Genomic DNA, 12,989 nt, shown 5'->3' with positions numbered 1-12,989 from the left:
CTGAGAGAAAGGACCTTCTTTGAGGCCATTAACTAGTCCCAAGATAACTGCTTTGGTAGGTAAGTTCTGAATTTCGAAGCAAGCCTTGTTGAATCTTTTTATATAGGCTTGCAGAGATTATCCGACTTTCTGTTTTACTCCTAAGAGGCTTGGCGCATGTTTGACCTTATCCTTTTGAATAGAAAATCAGGTAAGATAGCCTCTTGCAAGGTCATTAAAGCAGGTTACCAATCTTGGTGGTAGACTGTCGAACCACTTCATTGCAACCTTGGTCAATTTTACAACAAGTTGCATCTGATGAACCGGCCAAGTACATTTGACTTTTGAATTTGTTTAAATGATGTCTTGGGTTAGTTGTTCTGTCATAGAGGTCTATATCCGGACTTTTAAAGTTTATGGCAGCTTTAGCCTGCATGATTTCTTCTATAAATGAATCTTCACCTCTTAGAAGTGTTTCTTCTTGATCAATGCTCTTACCCATGAGGTTGGATTCTTATTTCGTGAGCTTTTCTTCTAAATTCTTTCATCGTCGTATCTCCCTTCTCAGGGCTCTTTCAGATTCTCGTTGTCATTCTAGCTTTTTCTCAAGTTGTTCCAGCTGACCTTGATGTTTGTAGACCCTTCCCATAATTTATATGGAATCTCTTGGCCCGGATCCTTCAGATCGATGAACTTATGAGCTTATATCCTATGTCCTTTGGGGTTTGACTGATATGCGTCTCTGGTAACACCTTTTTCTTTATTAATTCGGGAAGGTATGACTAACATTCGCTCATCGTTATATTTCTCTTCTTCTCGGGCTTTAGAATCGAAAGTCGTGTGTCTAGCTTCCGGCATATCGTCTGCCATCGTATGGTGTTGATTACCAGATTCCCGACAACGACATCAATGTTCCGAGGCTTACCTAAAATCAGGGTAGTTTGGGCCTGAACATAAGGTCCAGACATCTTTGGGTGAAAGGTCTAACGTCTTCTCCTGCAGGGATGAAGCCGTTCGAGTTTTTCGTGAGGAGGTGGGGATGGTACCTGCAAGGAATTCCAATACTTAAGTTAGCAAAGATTTTAAACATGTTTTTAGTAGATTGGAATTCGAAAAATACTTGAGGGTGTTAGAATTTTTATATGTGTAGATGTAAAGTCAGTAATTACCTTTGAAATAGTTCTACCTTTAATGGTTGGGTTTGTTATTTCCTTTCGTTAGGGAGGTTGTTGAAATATTCTTTTTAAATAAATAGAAAAAATTGTAGAAGTTAATTACTGCTCAGATAAGTATGATTAAGCTAACGTCGTTGTGTTCAATCTCTATAAAATCAAATAAAAATCCATCAAAATAATATTTGTTGATTAAGTTTTATTTATTTTTGGTTTGGCTATGTTATAGATTAGAGTATGAACAGATCCTATGGTAGAACAAAATTTTTTCTTAAGAAAGCCTAAGAAAATTACGTTTGATACTTCCCTAAAATTCGTTGGAATAACGTGATCTACAGTTATAGATATAATTCTATATATATGATCACTTGAAATAGTAACTTATCTAATTCTTAAATCCCATCAAATTTTGAGTGTACAAATAGAACTCCATGAATTTAATAGTGAGATACGGATAAGCTACGTTTTACAGTTAATTATGAGATATCAGTTTGAAACATAAAATCAAGAAAAACTTGTTAATTATTAGTTAATTAAAGTCCCAGTTCATTGTCACACCTCACATGTCATAAGCCAGGTAATGACTGTCCTCAACCTATGTTGCACGTTGAATTCCATAGCTTCCACGACCCAAATAAAAAAAGCAGCAGCAGCAATTATATATTCACTAGAATTATTTTTAATTGAAAAAAAAATTACATCCATGTTGGACTTTTTATCAAGATTCTAAAAATTAAATGGACTATCAGATCAGTAGAATTAAAAATTTAAAAATTCAACTAAAATCTAACCAAAATTAAATCACATATAATATAATAAAATAATATATTTATATATAAAATATATAACTAAAAAAATTATATCGGTTTAACTAGTTAACTTTTTTTTGGTTTTCTATTAATTTACTATCAAACCATTTTTATCTTAAAATAGACCGGTTAATCATGTCGGATCATCAATTCGGCTCTTAGAATATTTTTTTATTTCTAAGGGAAAAATACTGGTTATTTATTTATTATAACCGACTTGTAGTCTCCAAAATACAAATTCTACTCTCTCCTATATATGTAACCGTATAGTTAAATCCAGTTTTTCAATCCACTTTACGCGTATACACTTTTCTCAATTATATATTATAATGTGTACACAATTCTACAATTCTCTTAAGAAACACCTAAAAATGATTTTTTTAGAAAAAAAATTAAATATCTTAGTTTGTGTTGTCATATAATTCATTATTTTTGGTATGGTGGTCCCTCACTTCAACACCTAAACTTCTATTCTTTTACATAGGAAGGCCAAAACTTTAAAAATATTCGCTTAACATACATATTAAATGTTATAAGAAAAAGAAGATATATACATAAATTTTATTTATAACACCAAAATGTTATATAAGAAAAAGTAGATACAATTAATTTGTCATATAACACCTAAATGATATTTTTTATTTAAAAATTTATCCATCATGTATTTTAAGGCCATTAAGATTACAAAACAAAAATTTTTTTATTAAAAATATAAAATTTAAAATTTTAATATATTTATTTTATATTCATTAAATAAAAATATTTAAATTTTTTTATTAATAATAAATTTATTATATGCCCTTATAACATATGTTAACTAAACTCTTTTGTTTAAATAATTAAATCATATATATATGTTTATTGATTTAGTATTACATATTACATTTTAAAAAATTTTATTTGGTCGTCTTACTATTATTTTAAATAATAAAATAAATAAATACAAATTACTTATTAATTTGAGCCTTAATCCATTAGTTATAATTCGACCCAATTATACCTATAAATTAAAATTTAAATAAAATAAATAAAACATGCTAAATCAAAGGTACGTGTTTTTCCTTTTTCATAGATATTTTTTGTATAAAATCAAATATCATTCAGGCTAACATCCTTAATAGTTCTGCAATATTAGGTCCATTAAGTAACTGTCTATAACACAACAACTCTATAAATACAAAATCTTAACTACGCAAAGAAGTACACTATTCACTCTCTCATCTTATACTCTTTCCTAACTTGAGCGTTGGAGTATCTTTGCAGGTGTCCACTATCGCCGTTCTTGAAGAAGCCAACGTATATCTCATCCAACTCAAAGAGAAGTGAGTTCTTGCATTGAATAGTGTAACACTCTAATACTTTTTAAACTAAGTTAAGCTTTATTTGGATTATATTTAGTAGCTTATATTCAAAATCTTGCAAAATTTTGTTTTTAAAACAAATATGAAATATTTATATAAAATAATTTATATATAAAAATATTGAATAATTAGTTTCTATTAGAATAGTTTCTAGCTGAAAATATAAGTGAATCTGAAAATACTAACATAAAAAACGGACGTGCTAAACTATGAAGGCACAACAATGACAAGCTTTACTCATACCAAATAATCACAAAAAGAAACATCATAATTACAATTGCAATCACTCAATAAGGATAAAACAAGACACATAAAAAATCCTAATTCCCTGAACTTGTTTAAATATGACTGAAACAATCGCTTATTCTCTCTTCTTAAGATAAACGCTTAATGTTTTGTATCTACGTTCTTGATGGCTCGCTCCTAATAGTGCACTTGTCTTTTCATCTCAACTAAGCAGTGTATTGCTTTGTGCCACATCCTTCCTGAAGATGGTACGGAGAAAGGGGTGAGAAACAAAAGTTTCTCAATAGTTTATCTATATGGTGTCATCGTATCCATTTCCAGCCATTCCGAGTTTTAAAATAAAAGCAGTGATAATATGATGTTCAATTATTATTTTCAAAAGTCCTTGTTAGTCGGAGTGGTGTGACTTTTAGATGCTTCTCATTTACTTATGTTATGACATGTGTGATGCGTACAAAATGCCTATAGCATTAAAACATATAAATATAAACTCATAAACTTTGGTATGATGTTCTCATAGGCCATAAAATAAGGCAAAATAAATAATAAATAAGAGAAGAATAGTAACATTGCCATAGATGAGTCAAACATAATAGATTTGAATAAAATAAATATCTTAAACAATATCATACATCATACAAAAAGGAACTTTGGATAAAGAAAGGATCTTTAAATGCAATCATAATCATAAATTAAAAAGGATAAAAGAAGAACAATCATGATCATACTTTTCATTACTTTTTCTCGTAGCTTTTATGGAAAGTATTGAACTCAAACCAGTATAAAAAGTAGGAGTCCCCTTCCCTTACTGAAAGTTCTTATTTCAAACGTTTTATCAATCACCTTCTCTTACCGAAGGATCATCTCGATCGATCACTTTTCCTTATCGAAGGATCATATCGATATCTTGTCTTTGGGGGTCACCTTCCCTTATTGAAGGATCATTTTCTCAGTTCAATTTACAATCAAGGATATTTAGACATACATAAGAAAAGAGTTATATCAACAAAGATATCTTATTATATAAAATTGATGGGATCCCCCTTCCCTTACCGAAGGTTTCCAAAAGTTTACCGATCACCTTCTCTTACCGAAAGATCATCTCGATTCGATCACCTTCCCTTACCGAAGGATCATTCCCTCAGTCATTTAATACACATAAGATTGTTATTATAATGCATAATGCATATGAAGGAAAGATACATTATATCATGACATGTAATGCTAACATCTATATCCAAAATATTTAATATATGACATATAAAAATTAGCATAAAATTTCCTACCTCGAGTAAAGTTTCGATAGGTGTTCTGATGCAAATAGATGCGGTTGTTAGTGAAGAGAGACTTGTTCCATAGCTAGACTTTATGTATACTAGAATGTTTTATATATAAAAAGGGAATAGAATGAGAAAGGGAGGATCAAATAGCTCTCAGGTATGTGCAGATTATGTTAGGAGGCATTTAGGTAAAATCTTCAATCTGAATCGTCATTTTGTGAACCCTATACGTTTTCTACATTTGGAATTTGGAAATAGCTATTAGAGACAAATTTATAGAGAATGGAATTAGCTTTAAAATGAATTTTAAATAAAGTCAATCGGATAATCATAGCTTGAGATATTTCCAAAATACTATTAGTATATTAGGCTGACTGATAAGAGCACGATTTTCTACTATGAACTTGTAAGTTGTAACCAATTTATCTACCTAATTTAATTTGAATTTGATTTTATACTGAACTTAAGGAATAGAGCTAGTATTCTTATCTTTTCATATAACTAAATATCATTTAAATCTAATAAATGTAGAATTAATTATGACTATATTTTAAAAGGTTGTTTATTGTCGGTTAGAGATTTACTACCACTAGTATTTTCATATGTTTAAATTTTAAATTCAAATCTTAAATCATTACCATTTTAATTAATAAATTAGTTATTAAGAAATGACTTGATTCAAAAAGTTGGGATGTTACAAGCAGAACGAGCTATACCTTGAAGCTAGTCATCTTTCCAGGAACATTTGGCGCCTACCGTGGGGCTGACTTCAACGTTACGTCACATTTTTTTCACTTGTTATTTTCTCTTTTTTTAGGACTTTAATCATGGCTGGTGAGTAAATTTCACCTTTTCCTCTACCAACTTAGACCGAATTATAACTTATGAATGTTGTGCTATAAGTCGAGATCCAGAGGTCTAGATGATGGCCGACCTATTAGCTTAGCAACAAAATGCAATGAAAGACAAATAACTTCAATAAATTAAATTACGAAATCATTTCTATCTCGATAAAAATCATGTATATGCATAATCTAATTTGCTTATATAAATCTTTTATGTCAAATTTTAATACATCATAACTTTTTATGAGGTATCTACTATTCTATATACACAAATTACTTCACATTATTTATATATCTTATAATTTTATATATCAAAATCAATCAATTAATCCATTCGAAAATTTGGCTATTAATCAATTCAAAAAAAAATTTGATTTTTTATCAATCTGAAAACAAGCTCAATTAGCAATTATAGTTACTTGATATATGGGTAATTGGCTCATCCCTTTTATTTTTCTATTTTATAATAATTTATGCGCGTTTATTTTTAACACATTTTATTTATGTTACAACATCTTTATTCTTCACTCAATATTCAATAATTAATTGATTTGAACAAGAAATTTATGAATAAGTTGTTGTGGGTCAAAAAAAATCTCAAGATAATTGATTATTATATCCTCAAGTTATACCATCGATTCCGTCGATGAATATACATTTTCAAATTTTTTCAGTTCGCATCAATCAAATGCTATATGCATGCCATGAAAAATTGTTCTTAAGCGAAAAAGTGTCCCCCACATAATTATATTGATAAAAATAACTCTTATCATTTAATTATTTTTTGAATAAGTGTTCGACATAATAATTGACTAAGTTTGGGGCTACCACTCATTGCATAACAGATTTATAGATAGACATAACTTTCTCACTTTCTAATGTTTTTATCCATCTTTATTTATTTGTTTATCTATTTCATGTGTTTGATCATTCACAATCTTTTAATATAACTTTCTCACCATCAATGTTTTTCTTGTTTCTTTCTTTCCAATCTAGCAAGTTGAATTTGAGGTTACTACTATTACTACGATTCTGATTTATAGGTCGAAAGCTCAACCTATCTTAATACAAAATATCACGGATAAAATTTGAGAGCTGTGATCCATGAGCTATAATCCGATCCAGTTATACCTATAAATCAAAATTTGAATAAAATAAATAAAATGTGCTAAATTAAAGGTAAGTGTTTTTTCTTTTTAACAGATTTTTTGATATAAGATCAAATATCATTTAAGAACAGTTACCACAAAATCCGACTGACTAACATCCTCAACAGTTCTACAATATTAGGTTCACTGAGGCACTGAGTAATCTCCTGTGGTATAACAACTATATATGCTATATATTCACTCTGAATATCATATCTTTCATCTTATACTCTTCTTAATTTGAGCGTTGGAGTGTCAGGTGCTCATCACCTTTTTAAAAGAAGTCAAATATATCTCATCTAATTAAAAAAAGATAAATTTAAAAATTAAGTAAAATAAATTATACCTTAAAGTCGATCATTTACCCAAAAAAACAAGTCTTATAAAAGATAAAACTAGATAATATTATATTTTACTTGCCTTTCTAGAATTTAATAAAAATTAATAGCGAGTATAAATAAAATTTTAAAGTTTGGTTCCTAATATATCAATATACCAAAGTGGTCTTGTAAATATTATCTATACATAAGAAGAATTGTTATCAAAGCCTAACAATAGGGGTGGCAAAACGGGTCGAGCCCGCCGGACCGATCCGCAAAACCCGCTAAAAAAGGCGGGTTGGGCTAGGATTTCGAGCCCGCCAAACCCGCACCGCCAAATTGGCGGGTTTTGGCGGGGCGGGGCGGGCCGGTCCGCCGGGCCGAAGCTTTATATTTTTCTTTTTTTTATTAAATAAAATAATGGTTACTATTATAAAATTAATAATTATAGAATTTTTAAACACTTTTTTTCATTTTTTGTTTTTATTCTTCTTTTAGTCATTAACTTTATTTATTTTATTTTACAATTTCGTATATATGCTCAAATTATGTGACTTATTTTTTAAAATAAAGATAATTTTATTGACAAATATTATTTTGAACAATTTTATTGAAGTTAAAAATAAAAAAAAGTAAACAAATTATATTATAATTTGACAATTTTTTATTTGTATTTTTTTTAATTATTATTTTTTGGTTATTTTTAATGAATTTTATTTTTCAAAAAAAAAAAGAGTCAAGCGGGCTAGCCCGCCAACCCGCCAATCCGCCATAAAGTGGGGCGGGCTAGCATTTTGAACCCATTTTAGTTGGCGGGGCGGACACCCGTTTATGAGGCGGGCCTAGGCGGGGCGGGTTGGGGCGGGTTGGGGCGGGCCGGCCCGCTTTGCCACCCGTACCTAACAATAATTGAACAAATTTCGGTTGACGAAGGTCAATAAATCATATAAGGATCACGGATTAAAGATAAGGGTAATGCTAGGTAACCAAAAAATAATTACAATATAAAAATATCACATAAAAATTCTCATTTTTTTGATAAGTAAGTGATATATATTTTATTATCATTTATTCTCTTTATCATCTACTATATTCTTCTTATCGCCTACCATTTTACTATATGTTTAGAGTCATTAATGTTCTTTTCAAAATCAATTTCAGTTTCTTTTAAATTAAATCCCTAATATCTCTCAATCACATTATTATCCATTAAAATACAATAATTCTTTTCAAAATTTTTAACAACTTCTAATATATAATTTATATTTTACATATATACTATTAAAAAATAAAATATAAAATATAAACAAAAATTAATTAAAAATAATTATTAACTCGTCATATTAAAATCAATAAACAAGCATACATACAAATATTAAATAAAAATATTAAAATAATTAAAATCATGACCTATTAGTACATATATGAGATAATTTGAAAAATACAATATAAGACGTATAGTTTAAAATTTGATAATAATAATTATAAAAATTTATTAATTATAGACATCATACGTATAAAATTATGAATATTATGAGTATAAAATTATGGATGTTATTAATATGAAATTATGGATGTTATGTGTATGAATTTATATATGTTATGAGTAAATTTATCAATTGAATAAATTAATTTAAGAGTTTGACATTTTTTAAAATTCAATTATGATAAAATTTAAAAACATCTGTGTTAATTTTATAGTTACTTATACAATAACTAAAAAATGATATATGTATGGATGTAATATCTAATAAAAATGAATTTAATTTTTAGATGTTAGTTGTATATAATTATGGATGTTATGTGTATAAACTTAGTTAGTACAATATAATTATAAATGCACATAAAAACACAAAAAAAAATAAATCAGTTTATTACCTTACCTCATCAAAACTAGTGTAGTTTTTCATATTCTCTAAAATTGATTGACTGACAACAACTTTGTCGGGTGAGTCCATCTGTTGTTCAAATTATTCAGTACTTTCTACCATAGGTACCGTATTAAAGTCGAATTCAAATGCCATACTATTTGTAATGATAAAGATGATGTCTTGTAAAATTCCTTGGTATATTCTAATTGTGCTTGTAATGGTATTAGAGTTGTGAATTTTGAATGAAAATAATTAAATTAATAGAAACAAAATCATATTAGGGTAGCTTTCACATTTTGTATCTCTCCATTGAATAATGATACATGACTTAACAAAAATAAAAAATTAATTACAATAAAAAAACGGTAATGATAATAATAATAAAACAAAAAAGCGTTTATGATAATAATCAATTACAATTATTGAATTTATGTGATATTATCGTATCTTCATTAGGCAAAGGAGTAGAGTAAGAATCAATTACAATAATAAATCATAATTGTTATTAATTATTATTATTATTAATTTTTATTATATTTTTAAATATAAAAATCAAATTATAAAAGAAAATAATAAATATTGATTATAAAAATACCTAATAGTAAGCTAAGAGATATGATATTATAATTAATATCATTAATAAGTAAAATTAATAAAAATATAATAAGTGAAATGATAAGAGAATGGACTAAAAAAATAAAATTATTATTAAATAATATAAATAAAATATATTATAAAAAATTTTGACTAATTATGACTAAAATTTTTTTGTTACCAAATTTTTTCCAAAAAACAATATATCAAGATTAAGAACTACCAATCCTTTAATTGTGCTAATAAATTAGGGATGCTTTCACTTTTAAAGGATTCAAAAATTTTAACATTACGTTATTTCTCTTCAAACTAAACATACGATATTGGATAAAAATCTTGCATCTATTAAAATATGGTGAAAATTCAGGTGCAGTTGTTAGATAAAAATTTAATTAAATCAGTTAAATTATCTAACGGTTCTCAATTATCGATTTTTCGTAAAGTCGACTGCATATGAATTTTTACTTTAAAATATTCTATCATGCTTGTTAAGAAAATCTTTTGTGTTATTTATAGAGGAATGTTAGAATATTAATAAAATTTAATTTTTTGACAAATAAGTAATCAATAATATTTTAAAATATGAATTAAAAATATACTATTAAATTATTATTTAAACAAAAAAATAAATTAATAACTAAAATATTAACAAAAAATAATAAATTTTAAAATTTATAATTATGTGTCCAAATCACATCGGTGAATTGAATAATTAAGTTACCTAATGAAATCTACAATATCGATTAACGCGTGATCCTTTTGAAGAATGTTCAAAACATTCCACATGTACCCTTCTTGTACCCCACCATCACCACCCTATATATGAACCCAACCAAACACAACACATCTCCTCAAACGCAAACATTCACAAATCACATGTCACAACCCATAATCTTTCAAGAAAAAATTATTCAACAGTCAAAAGTCAAACAGAACCTCACCAAAAACAAAGTTAACAGCAAAAAACCTTTGAAAAACAAGAAAAATAGGAAAACAAATTGTCAGTAAGAGATCAAACAGTCTGCGGAAATGGTTATGGTATTGTCAAGGCGACCCAAAATCTTGCCGGCAGAATCAAAGGCGAGAACATTAGAAATTCGCGCCTTTGATGTCGGCAAAAGCATGTGCCGCCTTGTCTGCCTCTACCACTCTCTCTCGGACGGAGAAATCACTCGCCTCCGCGGCCAGACGACTAAATCCAAGGGAGTGGCGTACCTCACGTCTCACCAGGAATGCTTCCTCCTCAACCTCGCGGCAGCGGAGCTCCTCGAGGATCTCGACGCTGCCGCCATCACCGTGTCCCAGCTTGGCCGGAAGTGCTCCGACGTTTCCCTCTCCCGCTTCGACCTCGTCTATAACGACCTCAAGCTTGGCGTCATCGATCTCAGGAAGCTTGGTTACGCCACACGGAGCGCCAATAAGGTTATCGGGAAGATGGAGAAGCTCGTTGCCACCACCGGAAACCTCCACACAGCCTTGGAAACCATGGCGGAGTTGGAAGCTTCCGAGAAGAAGATGCAGCGTTGTAATAACAACTACAACTACAACTACAGCAACAACTTTCCAAAACCCAATGTCGATTACTTGAAAGAAAAGATTGAATTTCAGAGGAAGCAAGTGCAGCACTATAAGGAGGTTTCGTTGTGGAACCAAACATTTGATAAAACCGTTGGGATCATGGCCAAGGTTGTGTGCATTGTTTATGCAAGAATATGCTCCGTTTTTGGAGGATGCGTTTCATTGTTTTCAGACAAGAACAACGACAACGACAACCTCGACAACAGCGTTTATTGCCTCTTAGAACACCGTGTGTTGTACCAGAACAATCTTTGTCTCTCCGATCATCACCAGCGTGGTAGTTACAAAACAAAATCTGGTCCCCTCTTCTCTAAAACCAACAAATTGTATCCGGTCAATTTTTATAGCGGTGCTTTAAAACCTGACAGGATACAATTTGATGCCAAGAGTATCAGCAACGAAAAATGTGGTGATGTTTTAAAGTTGGCCCCATCAAACACAGTTGGTGGAGCCAGGTTGGCATTTAAGTATGCCAATGTGATATTATTTGCAGAACGTTGTTTCAATGCGCCCCCAAAGGGGGCACGTGAGACACTGTATGAGATGCTGCCAGAGAGGTTGCGGGTGAAGGTGAGGGCGAAACTTAAAGCAAGGTGGAGAAAGGGAGAGAACGGAATGGAGGAGTGTGATGCCTTGGCAGATGGGTGGCGGGAGGCAGTGGGGGAGCTTTTGGATTGGCTTTTGCCGGTGGCGCATGACACAGTCCGGTGGCACAGCGAGAGGCTCTTGGAGAAGAAGCCGTTTGAGGTGAGGGAGAGGGTGCTGCTTTTGCAAACACTACATTACTCTGACTTGGAGAAGGTGGAGGCAGCCATAGTGGAGGTGCTAGTAGGGTTGAGTTATATATATTTGTATGAGAAACGGTTGTAGAATGTAGAGTCTAAATTATTCCAATATTTTTGTGGTAATTTAAGTTAGGTTATAAGATATATGGAGCTAAGATATTTTGGAAATTAGAATGAATTTTGCGAATTAGGTTAGTAATTCCTGAACTAGAAAGAATTATTTATTCAATTGGTAGGGAGTATTTAGTTTTTTTAGGAGATTAAGCATTGTTTTCATTATTTATGATAATAAAAGAGGAATTCAGTTCTTTAGACATGAGGTTTTTTTTTTAAATGTTATGTTTCCTCTGTTTTTTGTGTAACAAGTTAGTCTTAATCTTAACAAGTAGTGCATTATTGTCATGAACCATGATTGATATTAATATTAGTAGGGTCTTAATGTCTTATGGTCCATTTAAATTGAAAGCCATTGTCAGCATATATATATATATATATAGTTGCCTAGCTACCATCTGCATTTCTTGAAAGATTGAGAGAATATAATGTAACATAGTTTGCCTTTTATAAGATGAGTTATGTTATATGTAATGGTTTGTATATGAACATTGTGTCTATAATTCTTTTAACTTAGATGTGTAAGGTTTGATTGGTATGATTTTCATGCTGGATTTAATAGCAGGAAATAAGTGTGATGGGAAACATAAAATATCCAACAAAAGTAAACAATGCAAGTAACCCGGGTTTAATTCGCGATACAAATGCAGTTTGTTTATGGATTTCTTAATTTTTTTTCCCTTAAATTGATGTCGTTAAATATGATCTTTTATTATATAATATTTTTAAATATATATATTTTTTAGTCACACTTAAAGTTTGCATGATGAGTAGGGGTGGCAAGCGCGCCCCGCCCCGCCAGAAGCTCGCCTTTGGCTAACTGCGGGTTGGCGGGCTGGCGGGCTAAGCCCGCCAAAGCTCCTTTTTTTTTTGCTATTAACTACTAA

At 30.2% G+C, this 12,989-nt stretch overlaps 1 protein-coding gene across 1 annotated transcript; it reads left to right on the top strand.

The window, feature by feature from the left end:
• The first annotated feature begins 10,654 nt into the window (after nucleotides 1-10,654).
• On the top strand, nucleotides 10,655-12,073 carry LOC112727114 (protein PSK SIMULATOR 1). The gene has a single exon (XM_025776759.1). The coding sequence runs from the start codon at nucleotides 10,655-10,657 to the stop codon at nucleotides 12,071-12,073; it is 1,419 nt and encodes a 472-aa protein (XP_025632544.1).
• Nucleotides 12,074-12,989: the final 916 nt, after the last annotated feature.

This window comes from Arachis hypogaea, chromosome 2 (genome assembly GCF_003086295.3).
Source record: "Arachis hypogaea cultivar Tifrunner chromosome 2, arahy.Tifrunner.gnm2.J5K5, whole genome shotgun sequence".
Classification (NCBI taxonomy): Eukaryota; Viridiplantae; Streptophyta; class Magnoliopsida; order Fabales; family Fabaceae; genus Arachis; species Arachis hypogaea.
The sequence above is the reverse complement of the archived record's forward strand: the minus strand, read 5'-3'. Positions and strand labels throughout refer to the sequence as shown.

What these genes read in the sequence shown, in the direction of transcription:
- LOC112727114 (XM_025776759.1), top strand. Translation starts at nt 10,655, where the DNA reads ATGGTTATGGTATTGTCAAGGCGACCCAAAATCTTGCCGGCAGAATCA.